Source organism: Salarias fasciatus, chromosome 3 (assembly GCF_902148845.1).
Source record: "Salarias fasciatus chromosome 3, fSalaFa1.1, whole genome shotgun sequence".
In the NCBI taxonomy this organism is placed as follows: domain Eukaryota; kingdom Metazoa; phylum Chordata; class Actinopteri; order Blenniiformes; family Blenniidae; genus Salarias; species Salarias fasciatus.
The window spans coordinates 8,315,624-8,337,179 of NC_043747.1; the positions used below are offsets into that span (position 1 = coordinate 8,315,624).

The window sequence follows — 21,556 nt, forward strand, 5'->3', positions numbered from 1 at the left end:
CAGTCCCGAACGGCACGCACGCAACAAGCCTCAGCAGAACAGAGATCTCAGGTTCAAGCCCTTAAGAAATCGGGAACATGTACATATATATATATATATATATATAAAAAAAAAAAGCAGTTGTAACATTTCTCATCGTCCTGATAGCTACAAATACACTTTCTGCTGTTCACAACTGTACGCCTCCGTTCAGGTATGGCTGCATTATATGTGCATGTAGTTTTTTTTTTTTTTTTTTTTTTTTAGATTTTCAATCATTTATAGTACAGTTCTCTAGCTTGGCCCAAAGAAGAGTCTGGAAAAACAGTGAAAGAGAGAAAGAGAGAGTATGACAAACAATAATGAGGAGGAAGAGGGTGGAAAAAAGAGGGAGGATAGCTCTGACGAGGCAATATTCCCTCGTTTTCCAGAGGTCCAGCGCATCTCGACCGCCCCTGAAACACAGTTACGAGGGGAGGAGGAAGATGCTCAAAGGGGACCGGTCGTCCTGACCAACACGTCCTCATATGGTCGTTTTTTTTTTTTTTTTAATCTAGCAAGACTACGAAGCTGGTGTCAAATTACGCGTACCGCCAGACAGAAAGTTGCAAGTATGAGGAAAAAGCAGTAATCCCAGTGAGAACAACAGATCCCCTTTAAGGGAAAGGAAACAAAAACATGGAGCAGGACAGAGTGTTGTAGCTTGACCTCGACACACGATCGACAGACTGAGACGCGAATCCAGCGAGCAGCTCACCCCGCGGCCCGCATGTGCAAGAAAGAAAAAGTGCATCGAACAATTTTGACTCGACAGTTTACAACAAAACGTTTCCTCAGACTATGGGGGATGGGGGAGGGAGGGGGGGGGGGGGGGGGTGGATAAGGCAGTTTAACGGAACAATACGACATTGCTCAAATACACAAGATCAACTGTGAAGCCTTTTCGTTTAAATTCCATTTTGTGCTACACATGCTCCGTATCGTGTTAACATGACCCCGATGTAAGGTTCAGGCACGCTGCTCCGCAACAATCTGCCCATCTAGACTTTTTCTCTCTATTTCGGATCTGAATTTCAGCTAAATATGCATCAAAGAACTATGCACGAATCCTAGAATATTTCCAGTATGCATAATCATTGATAACATTTATATATATTTAAAAAAAAAAAAAGGATGTCGCCGTTTTAATTTTTGATCCAAACAACAAATCTCATCCTGGGACGGTGACGACTGGAGCGGCCTCCGGCCGGCCGTCGACGAGCGGCTCGCGCGCGGCGGGCGTCGCGCTCGCACACGCATCGCTCTGCGCAAGGCGCACACTCCTCTTCAGGCAGGCTGGGGTCGGGCGGGGGTCGAGGCAGGGGGGCGGGGCGAGATGGACACAGCTGGAGCTTCTGGGTTTGACCTGCGGCGGATTATTTACCCAAGGCCTTGATGCCGATGGCGGCCTCTTCGTCCATGGCGTTCAGAACGGTGACCTGGAGGAGCAGCGAGGAGTCAGAGCGGGGAGGCCGGCGGGAAAAACAGCAGACCGGGCGGACACTGACCAGGATCTCCTCCCCGGCCTCGTTCTTGGATTCTATCTCTTTTCCAAGGTCGCCCTCGGGGATCTTCAGGTCTTCTCTCACCCCTCCGCTGTCCTGAAGCAGGGACAGGTATCCATCCTGGATCCCGATCAGCTGCGACAACAGACAACACGGAAAAAACACCTGTTAATCCTTCTGTCGACGTCCCAGCGTCCCGTTTCCCGGTCCCACCTGGTAGTCCATTCTCTTGATGTTGGGGACGTCCATGTTGTGGGTGGAAGGACAAATGTCTTCATACTTCTTGCCAGAAAAGATGTCGATGCCGACCAGGTGGACCTGCGAGAGGGCGGAAGACGGGAAAGGGACTGAAGGAAGAACGGAAACGTTTCCCGCCGTTCTCTGGAAAAACTCCCAATTTCGGATCATAATTTATGGCCTATTTGCTTTTTCAGGTACTCAGTGTGTTTTTACAGATGAGAACTGAAGGCCACTGGGGACTCTTTAATGTTTTTTTTTTGTTTTTTTTTTTTTTTTGCAGAGTGAGTGCTTCCATTAATGTGCATTAATATTAATGACTATAACCTTGCATCTCTTCCAGAGACGAACGGATAACACAGAGATCATTCAGCGACTCTCAGTCGTAGTAACGACTGCCTTAAAGCTTAACTTTTCTGAAGTCAAGTGTGTCCACGTCGGCGTCCTCCGGGGACCTACTGACCTTGGCGTGGCCGTGCTTGCCGGTCTTGGAGGTGGACATCTCCACGATCTTGCAGGGTCGACCTTTCAGCACGACGAAGCCGTTCTTGCGCAGGGCAGAGCACTGCATGGGGTAGGTGGTGGATGCCCCGGCATCGCCGCTATGGAAGTCCAGGTCCGCATCTGCCATGCCTGCTGCGGGGGGGGACACAGGAGACACAGGAGACACAGGGGACACGGTTGGTGCGGTCGGTCCGGGCTCGGAGGTTCTGCTGACCTGTCTGGACTCAGCTGGGACCGGCTCCAAGGCCACGGCCGATAGACATGAACGGTACAGAAGAGGGACGGACGCACCGGCTCAGCAGGATGGAGACGTGAGCGTGGGCTGGCACCGACAGAAACCTGTCTGTGCGGAGGTAATGGGGCTGATTTACTGCAGTTGGGGCAGGACAAAGAGCGCTAAATAAAGCTCATGGTAAAACCAGCCGGACTCCTGAACTCTGTGCGTCAGAGAATCCCAACACAAAGGAAAAGTTCTGTTTGATTTTAGTTTTATTACGTCCAGACTGCAGCATTTCAAGTGTTTTCACACTTTATTTATATAATCTGACCTTTTGTCATAAGATCTGAGATGTTTTTTTAAACTAAAATTCAAACAATTATACATTTCTGTATGAATTTCGGTATAAAAATCTAATTATTCCATGAAGCAGTGAACCAAACTTTTCTTGACCACTAAAACAGGAAAATAACTCATGAAACTCTGAGAGCGGCGGCATGAGAGCGTGCGCAGTGGATCCATCCTTCAGCAGGTTTTTACAGGGTGAAACGTGGAACACGCGCGTAAATGAGGCGTAAATCTAAACTCTAGCCGGGGTGTGTTGGAAGTGAAAACAGCTGTTTGTTTGTTTGTTTGTTGTTTTCCCCCCAGCGGCGGCCAACACCGGGCTGTCAGTCCTGTCTTGCGGCCTAGCGCGCTCCGAGCGCTCCGCATCTCCGTGCGCACCGGCCGAGGCCCTTCCCGGAGCTCCGGCCCAGCCGGAGCCTTTCAACCCCCGGGATCCCCCGGTGAGGGGGGAGGAGGAGGGTGGTTGAAGCAGACACGGGGGCGCGGAGTGGCCGTGGCCCGCTGCTGTCCGGCAATAATGACTAAGCTAATACTCGTGATGGCTGCGGCGGCGGCGGCGGCGGCGGCGCGCGAGCGGCGGAGGCATCAACCGCCGGGATCATGTCCCGACATGTGACGGGAGGCTGGAACGGCAGCAAAAGTCACTCCCGTTGCTTAATTTAAACCGTGCATTGGGTGTGTTCTGTTTTTTTTTTCCTGCTGTTGTTCTGTTTAAGAACAAGTTGTCTCGAGTCTGGTTGATAAAAAAAACAAAAACACAAAAACAAAGCGCTGTAAGTGTCTCGTGTCTGACGTTTAAAAAAAAAAAAAAAAGAAAGAAAAATAACAAGGGATATATCACGATTTTGCCCAGACCTGACATGTGCCCAGGTTTAACCCCCCCACTAACCCCCCCCTGCTCACGCCCCGCGCTCTGGGCGCGTCGGGGTCGAACTCACCCTGTGAGACGCGCTCTCTCTCCTCTTCCTCTTCCGAATGCCTCCTCCTCTTCCCGGGTCCGAGCAGGTCGCCTGGCCGGGCTCGCTTGGCGATGTAGCTCCTTCTTCCCCCCCGCGTCTCTCTCTCTCTCTCTCTCTCTCTCTCTCTTTCTGTCTCTCTCTCACTCTCTCTCTCTCTTCTATTCCTGTGTCATTCCAGGCTCTCTCGCTCCGTGTGAGAGATCCGGACTGCAGGTTCCACCTCTCAGAGGCGCACAGCCGCTACACAGAGCCGCCAGGCCGGGAGAACCAGAGCCTGCACCCTGCTGGATGTCTGCGTGTGCGTGTGTGTGCGTGTCCAGCCCCAGCTCTCCCCTCCACTGTCTCTTCAGCACTTCCTCCTGGAGCTGCCACAATAAAACTGATATTATCAGTTTACCGTCACCTGAAAATAACATTCAGAAGCACAAACGAATTAATAAACATGCATACATTCATTAAAACAATCTTAATTTAATCAGATATTCATTTATTAATTTATAATGGCGTATTTTTTAATGTTTTATTTTTTGGGAAAGACATTTACACTTTTATACTGAAGTGTTCCCGGTTTATTTCCGACTCACTTACAGCCACTTGATGTATTCTCTCATCCAAACGCTCATGAAACAAACCTCAGCCGTCCACCCTCCTCTGCGCATGCGCAGCTTTCATTCTCATGCAGTACGGCCCCATGTCCCTCTGTGGGCGCGTGAACCCAACGACAAGTGCATGCCTTGTTCAGGCCAAGCATTTTATGAACATTTTTATACAGAAGGGATGGGAGTAAATTCCTAAAAACATTGAATTTTTTTGGTAGTAACTATATTTTTCCAGCTGCTGCCATCCTGTCAACAGTCTTCCTCTTTCTGCTCATCCTAACATCACAGTGTGGAAACCCACAGCTCAGGCTCTCATTGAACTTGACAGATAAGAGGCCTGGATAAATTTAGTGCAGTGAAACTGGAATCTGATGACCTCTAAAGGCTGCATGTCAAAGACACTACTTAACCTGTAATTTATAATCAAATGATGACTGCAAATTAAAGGGGGGAACTGCACATGCAAGTTAGCATAAATTACTTGTGTGTGAGATTTTCATACTTCTTCCATTTCTTCAGTGTAAGTTTTCTTTTCAGTAGTATTAATATTCCTATTTTTTCTGTGTGGCATAAATGGACTTCCATGAAGAGGAGACCACCTGAGGCAGCAGCAATACATACTCCCCACATGATCATACACGTTATACTGCAGCTATGAGTTCAAATCTTTCAGCAGATGCAACAAATATACAAATAGATAAGTTACTGATAATATTTTAAGATGCCAGAAAATGGGCCACAAATATAAAATGTGTTTTTTTTTACGTCGCACTGTATTTTTTAACAATAAATAAATAAATAAATAAATAAATAAATATCATACAGTAAAAAATAAAATAAAGTTAAGTACTTCTAGCTTTTTTTGCATATTTGCTTCTTTTTTAAATAATTTGTCATTTGGACTGTGTGTTGCCTCTGAACTGAAGTGACTTTCACGTTCGTGTTTTACACTTAGAGTCAAAATAACTTAAAAACTGCTTTTTTAAAATCGTCGACTTTTAGTCCTGACACCGATTTTTCCAACATGTTCCTGGTCAAAGGTTCCAAAAGATCAGATTCTCCTTGTCCCCCTCCAGGCGGCTTTGGGTCGGACCTGTGTTTTTCTTACACCTGTTAATTTTTCCCTCCAAATTGCCCACCGCGAGGAGCCAATCAGGCTCCAGCCTGCGCTCAGGTGAGACCAATGATACCGCGGCTTCCGTCCCGCAGCTCGAGGGGGCCTCGGGATAAAACCTTGGCCGTGGATCGCCGGCAGGTTTGGAGGGAGGGGGAACCGGGAGAGGATCAGCAGTGAACATGACCGACGCCGAAGCGCAGGACGCGCCGCCGTCCGCCCCGCTGGAGGACAAGCCGCAGCCCGAGAGGAAAGTCATCGGTGGGTCTTTAAAGCTCCGCGTGCGCCTTTAGACCTCCAACTACTACTGAACATCACGTGTCCTCTTGAAACTTTTTAGTTCTGGGTGAAATAAAGCGCGTCTCGTGCGTAAAAGTTCGCTTTGGTGTTTTAATCCACAGATGTAGGGGTTTCTTTAATGTTTGAAAGTAGTTTCGTGGTTAACAAGGTGCGAGTGATATTAAATGGAATAATAATCAACACGTGCCAAGTTTTTTTTTTATGATTTCCTGGGAAATGACCATTTATACCCTCGAGGTGAAACATTAACGCGCTCGGAAACATGAGAATTGTTTGATCTGTTTATGTTTAGAAGTGACTTTTTTTTTTTTGTGCACAATCACGAAAGACAAACTCATCATTTTCCAGTCAATGCATGTTGACCCAATGGTTGAACGCATGACCTAAATCTGCTTCTTATCAGCTGTTGGCGCGCGCGCCCCCTCGCAGCTGCAATCAATGCACCGGATTGCAGGTGGATCAATCAAACCTACTTACAATGATATGAGGAAATCCGTTTGACTCGGGCTGTACTCCTGACATTCTTTCCTACTTTAAAGCCAAGTGTGGAACGTCTTGCCTGTTTTTTTTTTTTCCCCTTCAGAGCCATTGACCCATGTCATCCTGCAGACCTGGTTTCAAAGTCTTCAGCAGTTAATGATTGATCTGCAGAACTCCCTCTTTCCCGTTCTTAGGGAAAGCTGCCATACATTCAAGCCAGATAACATGCTATGTGCTGTCGGTGGTTGTAAAAATGTTTCGTCCTGACTGAATCATTGGGGACACGCAACCATGTGCTCTTCTTGCAGCAACCGCAGTTCAAGGCACAGTGAAGTGGTTCAATGTGCGGAACGGATATGGCTTCATAAACAGGTAGAGCTTCCTGAGATCCAGCTCAGGTTTCTTCTGTTATTGAATTCTGGGGTTTTTTTTGTAAGTCTTGAAGTGAAAATGTGGATTCCTTTGAGGCACTCAGCCCAAATGGAGTCAAGTCTTTTGGACTCTTTGTCCAAATTTAATACCTACTTGGGTTCTTTCCTATCACATACTTGTGTTTATTTGAGGGAAAATTGGTCTTAAACATTTTGCCATTAATCAATTTCTGTGTTTCGCAGGACTGACACCAAAGAAGATGTTTTTGTTCATCAGGTAAGAGAAGAAAAGTCATTGATTTTATGTTTATTAACTGGACTATCTCTATAATTGGATGTTCCTGTCTTGACAGACGGCCATCAAAAAGAACAATCCCAGAAAGTTCCTCCGCAGCGTAGGAGACGGGGAGATTGTCGAATTCGACGTGATCGAGGCAGCCAAGGTGAGAAGTGGACGGCGTTTCCTCCTGAGAGCCTGTTGTTGGTCTCTAATGCCTTCCTGCTCTCAGGGCTCGGAGGCGGCCAATGTGACCGGCCCCGGCGGCGTTCCGGTCAAAGGCAGCCGCTACGCGCCCAACAAACGCCGCTTCCGCCGCCGGTTCTTCCCCCGCAGCCCTCGGCCCGGAGACCAGGGTCGACCGGCCGACGGCCAGGCGTCCGCCTCAGAGGCCGACGGCTCGGGGGAGAACGACGGCGCCAGGCCGCCACAGCGCCGTCGGAGGCCTCGCCGACCACAGCAGGAGGCTCAAGACGTAAGCTGCACCACTGAAGGGTTGTGATGAGCGGACTGGTCACGTCTGGTTGACTGTTGGTCGCGTCTTCCTGTCAGGGTGAGGAAGGAGAGCAGAAGGACGGACTCGACCAAACACAGAGGCCGCCAAGACGCAGGTTCTGGCGCCCGTACCGCAGGTACCTCGCATGACCGCTTCTAGAACTAGACCTTGATTGTTCTTGGAACTTGCTTCTGGTTTTTTAAAGTTTTGTCTCTGATTCCAGACCGTTCCGCCCTCGGCCGCCTCCTGACCAGGCGGCGGGTGACCAGCAAGCGGCTGCGCCGCCGCCTCAGGAGCAGGACGAGGCGAAGCAGACGGAGACATCGGAGGCTCCCCAGACCAACGGAGAGGACGCCAAGGCCCGCAGACGCCGGCCGGCCAGACCGCGCAGGCAAAGGAACTCCGAGTCCTCCGTCTCGAAAGTAAGAAACGACGTACTCTCTCGCCCAGTCTGTATTTGTCTCTTCAATGCGTTGCCTCCGTTTGCAGAACGACACGGAGAAGTCCGCGTCAGAGCCTGGCACCCCGCCTCAGACCGCCAAATCCACGCCGAAATCCCCCAAACCCTCGCCTAGAACTGCCTCTCCTAAAACAGCACAGTCCTCCGAGGTGGGACGATCATCAAATAGCTGGCTGCGCTGCTCGGTTGTCATGTAGACTCACGTCTCGGCGGTTTTCTTCCCCTCAGCAGGCGGCGGCCCCGGCCCCAACAACAGTACCGGCACCAACACCAACAGAGTAACGTCCGGGGGGGGAAGTCGCGTAACCCCTGGCAAGAGGTGGGACCCCACACGAGCGCGGCGCTGAGCTAACGGTGTAGGGTTTGAGTTCTTGAGCCATGTTGGCAGTGATGGAGGGGCGTTACTGTCGCCGGACCAGGCGAGGAGTGGTTGGACTCAGGATTTTGTTGGATACAGGGAACATTTCCACTCTTTGAGACCAATATGTCTGTTAAATGTCTTTTAAAATTCTTTTCCCACTGTCCTTTAATCCTCGTCTCCTATAGTGTTTTTATGTTCTTTCTTTTAGGTCCTTGGGTTGGAGGACCGGAACCTGTCTTCTGAACGCATGCAGTGCTCTCCCCTCCCTGAACGCCCCCCCACCTCCAACCCACCTCGTCTCTGTTCTCCCTTCAGCCCCTCCCTCCCTCCCACCATCTCGCATGAAGGCAGAAGAAACTGGGATAAACGTTGGGTTGGCTGGAGCGCATTTAGATTTGAAGTACATCTTTAAAAATGAGGGGAGAATCTGCTTGGTAACAGTCCTCCCAGCCCCCCTCTTTAAAAAGAAGTTTTTCTTTAATTGGCCAGATGTGTAGTCGTTTATAGAGGAACCAGCCTTCTTTTATTTGGATTTTTAATTTGAAGAGGGTGACCCGAGCGTGAGCATCACGGGAGTCAATTTAGTTCTGTTACCATCGGTTTTTGAAACAAACTCGCTCCCTTCATCTCCTCAGGTGAGGATAGATTTACAGAGAAACCATTTATTTTACTCGTATGTCTTTTTTTTTTTTTTTTTTTTCGGAGGGGATTATGTGCAATGTTGAAACATAAAAATGCAAATAAATCATGTTTGCAAATCTCACGATTTAGTTTTTTTGTCCCCCGCATTTCTGGATTAAGTGCAACACAAAGTCAAAGAAGTTATCAGACCTTCAACACTATTTACAGTCTTCATGTTATTACTGAATATACATCCTCCCTGAGCAGTCTGGACGTAATTCCTCAGGTTTGATGCACGTCGGTACAGAACAGCCAGCACGGAGCACACAGGATAAAAACCAGTCTCAATCACGTGATACAGGATTGATGCTTCACAGAGCGCGTCCCTAACATACTGGGTTCCCTCTCCATTAAAAAAAAAAAAAAAACTGATCACAGCCGGAGCGCGTTAAGAATAAAACGCACGGTATGAACACAGAATTCTGAGTTTGCTTCAATTTGAGGAGAGATGAGTTAAAAACTGGTTCCACGTGATCTTTTAGTTTTAATATAAATATCCAAATATTTTCCTGATGAGCTGATATTAATTCTACAGAATGATTTTCTTACCGTCTGGAAGCAGGCAAAGCTCTCACCTCACACCTCAGACCACGCAGCTACTGGCATACATTTACTGGATGTTACAAACAAAACTCACTTGGTATCAAAAAAAAAAAAGTATTTAACTCCCAAAGTTTTCAAACCAGAATCTCGCACTCCGAGGGTTTATCTATAAAACTACAAACACCGTCTACTAAATGTGTTAACACGTCTTCTAGTGTGTTCCCATCTTTAAAAAAAAAAAAAAAAAAGAAAAATCTCCGTCTCCATGACTGCTCAGTCGGTTTTCTCTACTTCGAAGCTCTCAGAAACTCTGGACGTCTTTGTTTATAAAGTGCAGGAATTCCAAAGTCTCTCAATCTGTCAGTATTGCCACAGTGTTCAACCGTTTCAACCCATAAATAAAAAAAAAATCCATCCCGGGCGGCACTCGGTGCCTCGAGGCTTCAGACGCCTCTTTCCGCAGCCGAACTCTTTCTCCTTTCAAGTCCTACCAGATGTCGTTAGCCGCGTGTTGCAGTGGTGCCAGCAAAACACAAAACACCCAAATTGTCACACTTTTAACACTGCTTTGGCACCACTATGTATATATATATGCTTATAAATATAGACCTCAATATACATGTTAGAAATCAAAAGGCTGCAGACACAGTTCCTCTCAAGTGATTCTCAGTTCGTTTTCGCCGAGACGCCTCAGTTGTTGCTCTCTTCGCCCAGGTAGTCCAGCTCCGTGCTGGGCTTGTCCGTGTCCATGTCCATGTCCATGTCCATGTCCATCATCCCTCCCGGCGAGTGCTGGTGGAAGTTGGCGGCGATCTGGTCGAAGGTTTTGCCGCGCGTCTCCGGCACGCGGAAGAATGTGAAGATGAGGAAGAAGAGGAGGAGCGCGGCGAAGATCAGGAAGACGTACGGCCCGCAGAGGTCCTGAGGAGGAGGGGGGACGGGACGCGGGTTAAGACGGGGAGCGGCGTCCCGGGTCTGAAGGTGCTGCAGGTACTCACAGCCACGTATTGGAAGCACATGCCGATGATGAAGTTGGCGGTCCAGTTGGAGAAGCCCGCCACGGCCATGGCGGCCGGCCGAGGGCCCTGGGAGAACAGCTCGGCCACGAAGAACCAGGGTATGGGGCCCGGGCCCACCTCGAAGAAGGCCACGAAGCCGAAGATGGCCAGCATGCTGACGTAGCTCATCCAGGGGACGCTGTCCTGTCGGGACAGAGGCGGCGGGATTCAGACACGACCCTCGCCGGCGGAGGACGCCTCGACGTCTCCCCGACTCACCAGCAGAGCGAGCGCCGTGGTCATGATGAGGGCGCAGATGCACATCCCCCCCAGGCCCAGCATGTGGAGCGTCCGCCGGCCCATCCTCTCGATGAGGAAGAGCTGCGGACGGAGAGACGGGTTCAGCTGAAGCAACCGACGCAGCTCAAAACCGGAGCTTTCCGTTCCTACCGAGACCACGGTGAAGGCGCAGTTCACCACTCCCGCTCCGATCGTGGCGTAGACCGGGCTCTGGACTCCCGCCTTGGTGAAGATATCAGTGGAGTAGTAGAAGACCTGAACACGGAGAGACAGCAGCTCTATAAGGATACTCGGCAAGCAGAAGTCTCTCCGAGTGAAAGCGAAGTGCGACTCACGGCGTTGACCCCCGACAGCTGCTGCGACAGCTGCAGCAGGATGGAGATGATGATGGGCTGGCGGTACAGGGACGACCGGAACAGCTCGGGGATGGACACCTTCCTCTCCATGTCCATCCGCCGCTTCTCCTCCTTCATCTCGGCCAGCATGTCGCCCACCTCCTGCCGGCCCGTCAGCCTCCTCAGGCCTGCGCCCACGGGGGGAGGAAGGGAGCGTTCAGCGCCAGAGACATTAACAACCCACATCATCAGTTGTCTTAGTTAATTTCCCAGGTACCTGTGCTCTCTGAACATTTTTTCCCACAATCTTTTATGCAAAATTAGATTTTTCTGTGCCTGATTTTCTACAAAAGAATCGTTACTTTAGTAGTTTTCATTTATTTTCATCTTCACATGCATTCCCCACTGCTCCTGGTGAAGTAGAATAAAGATGAAATGAGCTAAAAGACACGATTTAATAAATATATAACAGGGAGAAAATAGATAAATTAACTAATAAAGGAAAGCTTTCATTTTGGAAACATGAAAACTATTCCTATTAGTACTATAACTATCAAAATATTCAAAACTAAAACTCCAAAAACTGAATAAAGTAACTCTATTGACAGTTATTCCCCATGTTGGCCTATTTTCAGGGTTATTTCTAGTTTGTTTTTTGCTCAAGGAACTGAAATCACTTGTAGAAATCTACATTACTGATGATTTATTTGTAGTTTTTATCATTTGAGCACATGTCTATTGCCTGGAAACTCACTGAACCTACGTAAAGATGTGAAATGTGTCCTTCTAATTCCTCACAGTCATATAATATTCCTACTCTGAACAGGCAGGCCGGCGGACGTTGCACAAGGTGAGTTCAGGGCGCAGCAGTTCCACAGAGGGGTGATTAGATTAGAGCTCACTTCACTGTTTCTCACTTTTTTTCTGTGTTTTATTTGTCATTATCGGTACAGCGAGGAGTTAACTCTAACATCCCAGCATTCAGACGTCCGGGAAAGCTGAATAATGGTCATTACTGGTTAAGAGATGTTAAACAGACCCTGAAGCAGACTCACCGCTCTTGGCGTGGTGCTCCTGGCACCGGACGATGTAGAGGAACCTGGGGCTCTCGGGGCAGAAGGGCAGCAGGCCCATCTGGAGCACGGTGGGCACGACGGTCAGACCCATCAGGACGGGCCACAGCTCAGGACTGCCCAGCAGCGACTCCAGGCCCAGGATCTGCACGGCAACGGGACACCGGTTCCATCACGACCCAGGTCAGAGGTCAAGCACTAATGCACAGAAAGATGCGTACCTGTGCTATGAGAATCCCGCTGACGATGGCCAGCTGGTGCAGCGTGCCCAGCGCCCCTCGCAGGCTGGTCGGCGCGATCTCCCCAACGTACATGGGCGTCAGGCCGGACGCCAGGCCTGCACAGAGGAACCCGTGACCCAGACGGACCGACGACCCGGTGGCACTGACCCGGCAGGCGACGGGCGGCGGACTCACCGCAGTACGCGCCGATGATGAACCGTCCCAGGATCATCATCTCAAAGGAGCGGCAGAGCTTGGCCATTCCCATCAGGCTGCCGCCGATAAACGCCAGCATGTTGTTGATGAGCATGGCTTTCCTCCTGAGAAGAGGCGGAGGAGAACGATGGGAATCAGAGTCCAGAATGAAGGAGGTGAATCTGACTCCTGCAGTCAACTGGGGTTAGTATTCCATCCCCCTGCCAAGCATGACATCAGGTAAAAGAGTGAAAGTGTCTGTGGAAATGTGAAAAGAGTGATGTGTTTCAGCCTCTAGAGGGCAGTGCCACACAAACAATAAACAAGTGAAAGTGGTTCCACTGTGACAGTGATGGCGGGGAGAGGCGAAGAGTGATCCTTAACACAGAGAAGAGTCGCTGGAGGCAGGAGAAAGACTAACGGAGAAAAGCCACAGAGATGTCCAAGAAACCTCACAAGAGAAAGAAGAACTGTTTGTTTAGTATTTCACACTTTCTGTGCCATTTATGGAGTAGAGTTAATCAAAAACTGAACCCTAACGTGAACTCTTGCTTTCCAAAGACAGCTGAAATAAGCACTATTACAAACAAAAGCATAAATATTGAAATAATTTCTACACAAAAAAATAAGACTGACCAAAATCACACATAATTCAAAATGTTTGACTATAGGAGTTATTCAAATGTTTGAAGTTTCTCAACAGATTTCTAAAAAATCATCATCCACACCTTCGAGTATCACTATTATAGAATATATACTGCCCTAAACGTGACACCAGATGAATTTAATATAACAATAAAAGTTAAAACTGAAGCATTGTCTCCTGCGATAGATTTAAGTTCACAGTCATCAGTTTATAATGAAGGAATCAGATGCTCTAAAAGTAAAGGTTGTCCTTTCACTGTTGGGTTCCGTGGAGTAGCCATGTCATTCTCACTTCAGATGACAGCTGTCCGTTTCCCTCTGGCCAATCAAACAAAAGGAAACTCGAGTTGCGTCTGAAATCGCCGCTTTGACCTCCGAGGTCACGGCGGCTGGCTCAGTCTTCCCCCGCCTCACCGGCGACAGCTGCTTTTTTTAGGAAGACCTTGTCCTGAGTGCGCACCGAGCCCTAACCCGCCGTCCCCTCACGCCCCTCCTGACCCAGTGCCGCCGCCAGCGCGCCCAAGATCCCCTTTCACGCCAGTGGAAGCTGCGGGACGCGGTCCAGTTCTGCGTCCCGGGGCCGCTCGGGTTACAGCGGGAAACTGGGTCGGCGAGTAACAATCCTGGACAGAGCTTCTCCTGAATGGCGGCGACTGGACACCGGGACCCATTTTAGAGCGAAGCGGGGAAGCTTAGATCTCGCTCTTTGCTCAGTTGTTTGTGAAATTAGTCCAAAACACAGCAGGACTCAGACAGCATCACCTCAGTCTGCTCGTCCTACCTGCCCAGCCACTCCGAGACGAAGCCCACGCAGAAGGAGGACAGCATCCCCCCGATGGAGAAGATGGCCACGGACAGCGACCACAGGGTGGTGAGGGTCCCTGAGGGGATGGGCTCTCCGTACCGGTGCACCCACGTGGCATTGTAGTCCCTCTCAATGATCTGCACAAAGGTGTGGAGAAGAGTTACCCACATGGACGGAAGGAAGGACACCAGAGAGACGCTCCACGGCCTTTTTCAAAGCGACTCTGTAACAGTCTGCCGTTACATTGAAAGTGGACGTGTGTGTGTGTGTGTGTGTTGCGACACTTTCCTTCGTTGCGATGAAAGTGTGTGAGCCACACGGCACTCCGCTGCCCATAAATCACGGCAGACAGCATTTTTTACATGCAGTACCCGAGCGTGCCGCCGCGCTGGAACACCAGATGTGGCCGCAACACGAGCAGCAGCAGACTTCACGACTGCAGCGAGAAGGGTTTTCAAAAAAAAAACATGTGCCTTCTTCTATATATACACGCACACACACGCAGAAGTGCAGCCTCACGTTTGCGTTCAGATGCGGCTGAAAAGTGATCATAAACCACCTCCTTCCTCACAGGGCGAGCACCATGTGTGTGTGTGTGTGTGTGTGTGTGTGTGTCCTAAAGCGTCTCATTATTATGTTGACACAATGGACTCTCCTGCACGAATCTTCTCCTTTTTGTTTGTTTTTTTTTTTCTTTCCTCCTGCAGCATCACATGCGAGGCGGCTTCTCTGAGCTCCGGGTTTATTTTCTAAACAGCAGCAGTCAGCGGTGATGGCTGTTGTGGCTCCAAACACTGGGCCTGGTGAATGAGCTGAGCTGCCATCTGGTGAAATGCCAGACTGCTGACCTGACCTCCCGCATCTTGTTCTTTCTTCCTTCTTTTACACAGACGAAGCACCTGTTGGGCGATTCCGCTGCGCGTCACGCCTCAGCGTTTCGATTTTTTTTTTTTTTTTACCTTCTGAGGTGCGTTGATGACCCCGATGTTGTAGCCAAACTCCAGAGATCCCAGGACGGCAGTGAAGACCGAGAGAGCGAGGGTTCCAGTCACTGCCTGCACACACACACACACGGGCAGAGGTGGGAAACACGTTAACAAAAACCGCTGGGATGTGTTACACAACGACGATAATGACATATAATAGGAGTGGGCCCGGGTGAACTCCACTACCGGCGACTATATTTAACCGCAATCCCGATGAGAGACAATCTCTTTACTGCCGTCCGTGACTTCAGCGGCTACTTTACAGTTGATGCCTGAACTTTAGCGTCCCTCCAGTTGACCACCGGGACTCGGGCACCTGTCTCCACGGTGACAGATGAGACGACCTTGGGGGGGAAATTAGGGCTTCCCATCCAGCAAACTCTTCAGATAAATTACGCACAGACGACTTTTGTTTTTTTTTACCCCCCACTGTTGACCCAAACCCTGTTCTTACTGCTCTGTACCCGCTGACATCTCTTGTTTGTCCTCAATCTGAGCCAAATCTGATCCATTCCACGGATCATTTGGCTCAGCTGCGCTACGTGCCGGTTCGCTCGGCACCTCTGTTCCACTGTGTCTTGACCTTGCCGCGCCGGCTCTCCAGATAAGTGTCGTTTCGCGTTCATAACCAAAACAAAAGGGTGTGTGTTTGTGTGTGTGTGTGTGTCCTTGTGGAAAAATGCAGAGCGCCGGCGGCCCGGTGCGCTTTATTGGCATTCCTGGTGACAGAGTTTTAATGTGTGCACAGTAAATTCACTCTCCTCTGACCGTGAAGCGGCCTGCGCCGTCTTCTCTTTAAAGTAAAGGTTTTATTGTTGTTAAACATTTATATTCGGCTGGAGGATTCAACGATGAATATGCTGCTGCGCCGGTCATAAACGCAGGAGCCCAAAGTGTGTGTCTGCATTTCTATACCTCAGTTTTCTCCTGGAGAGGCTCTAATGTACTTTTAAACGTGCACGACACGGAGAGCGGCAGCCTCCAGACACAGCATCACAGAAAACAGGAGGAGTTTTTGAAATCCTCCAGCAAATCTGACGGTAAAAGTCTGACGCCGGCACCGTCCGGTCGTGGAAACAAAGAGCTTCCGAGGGCTTGTTAACGCAGCTGTTGACGGGTTGGTGTCAAAGCAAACCAGTCAAACAAGGTGGCCTGAGACAAAATAACAGTATGAACTGTAATCTCAGGTAAACGGTCAAGGTCAGCAGGAATAGCGTTTTTCTTTCAGTGGGGATGGCACAATTATTATATATATATTAGTTACAAATGTTTCAGACTAGAAGGAACTGTCAGATCATCAAGACTTCAAGAACAAAACTTGGTACAACTAGAACTTTTAAATCGCTTCCAGTTACATTTAATTTTAATCTTAATATATGTAATATTTTAAGTTATTTTAAAGTTTCTGTTTATTTCTGATGACACGATACAGATTTCTTGATAATCTGGTGAAAGAATCGTAGTTTTTGTTGCAGCGTTCGTCTGCGTAAAACAGAAATCCGTGCGTAAAAACCTCTCCGTGGATACTCCGACTTAAAGTGCGCGTGAGGTAAGCCAAAAATAAGCGCAGCCCTCTTCATCTTACTCTCACAAACAAACAAACAAACAAACACACACACACACACAAGCGAAAAAGTGCAATCGCCACCCGGGGTATTTACCTCCCCTCCGAGCTGCTGAAACCCGGCCGGCATGGCTCACGCGGCGGCGGGACGGTGGCAGGTGCGTCTTGGTGCCAGCTGGAACCCGCGAACCCCGGGTAGGGAGGCCTCGCGCCCCGGAACACGCCGATCGATTAGATCCAAACGGGGACCGGTCCTCCTGCGGGTCGTCCTCCTTCTTCTTTGAAGTTTCGTGTCGTGCGTCCGGCCTAGAGGTAGAGTGACACCCGCAACTCCCACGTGCACGCCTCCCGTATCCACAAGGAGGGTGAGAGAGAGAGAGAGAGAGAGCGAGAGAGAGAGAGTGAGTGAGAGAGAGAGAGGCCCAGTGGAGAAGTGGGCTGATCTTCAGGTCCGGTGACAGAGGTCGAGACGCAAGCAGGAAGCTCTCTTGACCTTAACTGCCATTGGCTGCGGGGGGGGGGAGCAGGGGGGAGAGCGCGAGGTGTCTGCGTTTTATGATGGCCTGCCAAAGGTGAAGCTGTGCACCGACAGAGCTGCGACTACACGCCAGGCCTGCTTCTCATCTTAACAATCGGTCCCCGGGCTGCTGTTCACGCAGGGACGCATTTGGACCGTTTATGAGCTCCGTAAATCAGTGTCCTCTGGGCTGATTGGACAGAGCCGAACGCGTGACAGATTTCAGCGTTTTTTTTTTTGCTTGTAGAGTTTGGATTTAGTTCGACTTTTTAAGGTTTTAACTTTGCTTTTCCACTGCAGGCCCCACATGCATCCACACACACTAGTGGAGGTGTCTGCCGTGCAAGGTGTCCAGTCCATTGGTTTTCAATGCCTTGCTCGAGGACACATCAACAAACTGGAGATGGAGAATTGAACCTGCAAAATATTGATTGAGAGATGGCTGTTCTACTCACAAAGCCACAGCAGTCCAAGAAATAACACCTCTATGAGCCAGTAGTTCTATACAACTGAACACAACTCATATGGTCAAAATCTGATAAATTTCTCTCTGACTTTCTGTAAGAAGTTTTAAGATCTGGTTGACGTCCCTCATTCAGTATAGCAGACATGACCCCGAGGTGTTTATTGTGTTTTTTTTTAATGAGTACTGTGAATCTAGAGTGATAATACTTCACAGTTTAAATTAGAAGCTCTATCCAGGCAACCTTGTGCACTACAAGGTGCTTTTCCATGACGTTATATCAATGTATGAGGCGCTTATAGATGGAGTATTGAGTGCTGTTTTGTTTATTCCAAACATTCTCCACAAACAGCTTTTATTTTAATATTGACATTTGCTCCGTGCCTTCTGTGACCAGTTTCAGAATTCAAAAAATGGAAAAAGCCCATAATTTAGGACAATATTGTTAGTTTTGAATGTGAAAATGTTTTTAAACTGCTACTTTAGCCATTATAAACACATGTTCTGGCTTTTCCATCCATTTATCTTCCATACAGCAGTTCACTCTGGGTCGACAGGCTGCGGACTGAAGGCATCGTCCACCCAGGACCGGTAAAGAAAGAGACACGCTCACACCCACACTGATGGTTCATCTAAACCCGCCGGCTAATGCGTGCAGTGTTTTATCAACTGGTAGATGGTTGAGAATGCTCCATCCTCTGACCTTTTCCTCAAACCGACTGGAGCCACTGCGAAGCGCGGAGCTGGGCATTAGGAGGTAAAGTGAGGAGGCAGCGCCGGACGGACAGGTGCTGGATGTAAGGCAAACCCAGGTCAGTCCTCCAGCATGACTCAACATCCCTCGCGAAGGGGGCTCGTCTTCGCCACCTTGGTTGCCATTGTCTGTCTTCCCAGCACTTCTAAATCCCTTTCTATTTCAGATCACATGCCAAACCGGTCACGCACTAAAGTCCACTCCCCCCCCCCCCGTGTTACACAAACCCCATCTGCTCTCTCTCTGTTGCATACAACAAAGCTTAGTCCTCCTCCAACAGGCAACAGGTGGGTCCTAAATTTGGCCGTCGCGGCCTGAGTTAGCAGTGTGGGTGTGGTCAGGGTGGGGGGTTGGAGTGACAGCGGCGGATTTAATGGGGGGGGTGTGTTGTGGGACGGATGGCGTGGGCGGGAAGAGTATCGGCCGTGCCAAAGGGGCTCAGTGGAAAAATATGTACTCCAGATCTTATAAAATGATCATGCCCTGGCCTCCCTCCTCCCTCCTCCCTCCTCCCTCCTCCCTCCTCCCTCCTCCTCCGGCGGACACACCCCCATCTCACACCACCCTGGAGCCCCTTCAGTCTTTTCCTTTTGCTGCCTGCGCAACCGAGGGACAGTCGAAGAACCTGACACTCCTGCGCCGCAGCCAGGGGCCCCACGCACGGTCATGTGTGTGTCTGACTAAATGCAGAGAAACTTTACACCATCAGAACAGTGGCGTGGCGACCCCCCCCCCCCCCACCCACCCACCCACCCACCCAGCACGGTCCCAGGGTTCCAAACCCAGCCAGCAAGACGTAATGGAGGAGGAACACGACAAAGCACCCCCACCCCAAAATGTGTGGAAAATGCTCCTGAAACACTGAACCGGGGTCGGTCAAAGTCACCATCAAAAGGCTGCTTTTAGCATCATGACACACTAAATGTCACCCGTGTTGTCACTAAACCGGAGGAGTCTCACCGGGCCGAAAATGTCAAGACGCACGCGCGTCATGTGACTGACCCGCCCAGTGTGGAGACACACGCTATGTAAATACTGTTCCTCCTTGCCACATGACCTGTATGTGCCCAGTGTGTTTATGTTGAGGGGGGGGGGGGGGGGGGGGGGGGGGGGGGGCGGTCATCTGGGTTCAAAATCAGCGATGCGAGCCGTGCGATGGGTGGCAGGCGTCGCTCTGTGAGTCCATTCATTCATTCATTCAACGGCTCTGACGGTGTTTTGTTAATGTACATGTCATGCATTTAGAATAAACTGTCGGGCGACTGGAGATGATGATGCCGGACGTTAAAAACAGCACAGATCACACAGGCAGCCTGTGACGAGTGTTTGATATTCATTAGTGGGTTGAAGTGTTTAGTTATGTTGAAATAATCAAGTGTTTTGTCTGTCTGTGTGTGCATATGTGTGATTGATTTTTGGATTGATTTTTGGAAAGAGAGGGATTCATTGAGCATGAAGTTGCCAAAAAAAACAGTTCACGTCCAAAACACATTTATTTATTTATCTGTTTATTTGTTTGCACAAAAAAAAAGACAGAATGAGTACAAAGAGAAGAGGACAGAAGCCTTCAAATGACTTCAGGAAATCCTCAAAAAATGCAAAAACCACATGAATTAGACAGAAAAAGTTACACTTAAATCTGTCATCAAGATTATTATCGACACTTATTAAAGATGATGAGTTCAAAGCTTTTAGATTTGATTAAAAAAAATGATTTGGAGTGTCAGAATGGGAATTCATCCGTTCATCTTCGATACTGTCTAACCCTGCACACCCTATACAGGTCACCAGTCCACCACAGGACAAACACACACACACACTCACTCACATTCACACCGAGGGGCAATTTAGGGTCACCAATTCACCTCACATGCCTGTTTTTGGATTGTGGGAGGAAATCGGAGTACCTGGAGGACACACACACACACACACACACACACACACACACACACACACACACACACACACACACACACCCTCATATGGGGAGAACATGCAAACTCCACACAGAAAGGCCCAGCCAGTATTTGAACCAATGACGTTCTCTTTAGTGCTCAAAACTGCTCCACCTTGTGGCCAACAGTGGAACAACGAGCTCAATAATAAAATCTGCTTCATGAAGACTGAATGTCTGACAGTAAAACAGAAACTTCAGTTTAGAAACTTTTAACCTAAATAGACATTATTTATTGATTTAAAAGATGCTCAAAGGCCACTGGTTTGTTGAGTTTAAAGTATTTTTAAAACTTTTTTTTCAAAAGGAAATATGTATTCAAACAATATTAGACCATACTGTAATACAGTCAAATCAGAGGGGTGACCAGGCTTTTCTCTGTGTTCCGATCATTTTCTTTAACTGTTTGCAACCCTGTTTAATGTTTCTTTAGGTTAATCGCTAATCTATAATATTAACATTTATTTTACCAATAATGCTAATGATATTTCAATCTTTTTTTTTGTTAAAAAATTCATGCAGTTTCATGCACTGACAGTAAGTTTCTTTATCTGAAATCATTCGGAAACAGACAACAGAGTATTGTTGACATACTGAATTGGTGTTTTGAAGTCATTACAAGGTTTTTATCTGCTTTAAAAAGCAGGAAACATTCACAAACTGTTGGTAAGTCATTGATGTAAATTAAAAATGGGGACTCAGAAGAGAGCCTTGAGGTTATCCACAAAGTACTTCTAATTTTTGATTTATTTTTTTCAGTTACACTCGTGTTCATGTATATTATTTAAATAATTGACCTTGCAGACGGTTAGGTTTGTGTTTCTACGTAAATTCACCCATCTTGTGACATTGGGGGAAGCAGGGCCCACAGGTTATCAGTCTGTCACTGGACACAGAGGGAATTTTCCCAGCCACACACAGGGAGAACATGTAATTTCTGCACAGACAGAAGTAATCCCCTCAAGCCTGGACTCAACCCGGGGAAATTATTGGTCTAAAGTCAGAGCGCTCTTTCACTTTCATGCATGTGAACTTTTCCGTGTTTGCAGTTTAAATAGTAAACTGAGGATAACCAGCTGGTACCTTTAGCCCCCTGTTTACCTAGTAACAAAAACTCAGCCTATATAGCCTGGCCCGCTCGAGGCACCTCCAAAAACTGGGTCAGTAGCAAATGACACTAAAGGAATACAAATAAAATCAAACAGTCAAATTCAGTTCCGAAAGCGGAATACACTTGAAATAAACTGATTTTCCTCTAAGATCACGAACACACACG

The 21,556-nt window shown here is 48.6% G+C and overlaps 3 protein-coding genes across 4 annotated transcripts; 1 reads left to right on the forward strand and 2 right to left on the reverse strand.

The window, feature by feature from the left end:
- Positions 1-191: 191 nt before the first annotated feature.
- LOC115386126 (eukaryotic translation initiation factor 5A-1) lies at positions 192-4,089 on the reverse strand. 2 transcript variants are annotated; one of them, XM_030088340.1, is made up of 5 exons: positions 3,768-4,089; positions 2,224-2,393; positions 1,737-1,841; positions 1,527-1,658; positions 192-1,457 (listed from the first exon to the last, which is right to left on the reverse strand). In XM_030088340.1, exons 2-5 carry the CDS (start codon positions 2,389-2,391, stop codon positions 1,395-1,397), a joined length of 468 nt encoding a protein of 155 aa, XP_029944200.1. In that variant the 5' UTR covers positions 2,392-2,393; positions 3,768-4,089; the 3' UTR covers positions 192-1,394. The 2 variants fall into 2 exon arrangements, with proteins under 2 accessions (XP_029944200.1, XP_029944199.1); XM_030088339.1 differs by having other exon boundaries at positions 2,224-2,396.
- Positions 4,090-5,681: 1,592 nt separating this feature from the next.
- LOC115386193 (Y-box-binding protein 2-A) lies at positions 5,682-8,167 on the forward strand. Its single transcript, XM_030088415.1, has 9 exons — positions 5,682-5,762; positions 6,590-6,653; positions 6,896-6,929; positions 7,006-7,095; positions 7,162-7,404; positions 7,482-7,561; positions 7,649-7,847; positions 7,915-8,034; positions 8,114-8,167. The coding sequence occupies exons 1-9, from the start codon at positions 5,684-5,686 to the stop codon at positions 8,165-8,167; spliced, it is 963 nt and encodes a 320-aa protein (XP_029944275.1). The 5' UTR covers positions 5,682-5,683.
- A 581-nt stretch (positions 8,168-8,748) lies between these two features.
- LOC115386121 (solute carrier family 2, facilitated glucose transporter member 4) lies at positions 8,749-16,954 on the reverse strand. The gene is made up of 11 exons (XM_030088335.1): positions 16,690-16,954; positions 15,002-15,097; positions 14,019-14,179; positions 12,593-12,717; positions 12,398-12,513; positions 12,159-12,321; positions 11,104-11,291; positions 10,919-11,023; positions 10,748-10,849; positions 10,469-10,672; positions 8,749-10,391 (listed from the first exon to the last, which is right to left on the reverse strand). The coding sequence occupies exons 1-11, from the start codon at positions 16,720-16,722 to the stop codon at positions 10,161-10,163; spliced, it is 1,524 nt and encodes a 507-aa protein (XP_029944195.1). The 5' UTR covers positions 16,723-16,954; the 3' UTR covers positions 8,749-10,160.
- Between the last annotated feature and the right edge of the window lie 4,602 nt (positions 16,955-21,556).

Bases quoted from the DNA above. Each gene is read 5' to 3' on its own strand.
- LOC115386126 (XM_030088340.1), bottom strand. From the start codon at position 2,391: ATGGCAGATGCGGACCTGGACTTCCATAGCGGCGATGCCGGGGCATCC. The intron at 1,842-2,223 runs GTCAGTAGGTCC...GCCCTCTCGCAG, and splicing joins GCAAGCACGGCCACGCCAAG to GTCCACCTGGTCGGCATCGA. The intron at 1,659-1,736 runs GTGGGACCGGGA...CTGTTGTCGCAG, and splicing joins TCAAGAGAATGGACTACCAG to CTGATCGGGATCCAGGATGG.
- LOC115386193 (XM_030088415.1), top strand. From the start codon at position 5,684: ATGACCGACGCCGAAGCGCAGGACGCGCCGCCGTCCGCCCCGCTGGAG. The intron at 6,654-6,895 runs GTAGAGCTTCCT...TGTGTTTCGCAG, and splicing joins GGATATGGCTTCATAAACAG to GACTGACACCAAAGAAGATG. The intron at 7,096-7,161 runs GTGAGAAGTGGA...TCCTGCTCTCAG, and splicing joins ACGTGATCGAGGCAGCCAAG to GGCTCGGAGGCGGCCAATGT.
- LOC115386121 (XM_030088335.1), bottom strand. From the start codon at position 16,722: ATGCCGGCCGGGTTTCAGCAGCTCGGAGGGGAG. The intron at 14,180-15,001 runs GTAAAAAAAAAA...ACCTTTGTGCAG, and splicing joins TCATCAACGCACCTCAGAAG to ATCATTGAGAGGGACTACAA. The intron at 10,673-10,747 runs GTGAGTCGGGGA...CTGTCCCGACAG, and splicing joins CCACGGCGCTCGCTCTGCTG to GACAGCGTCCCCTGGATGAG.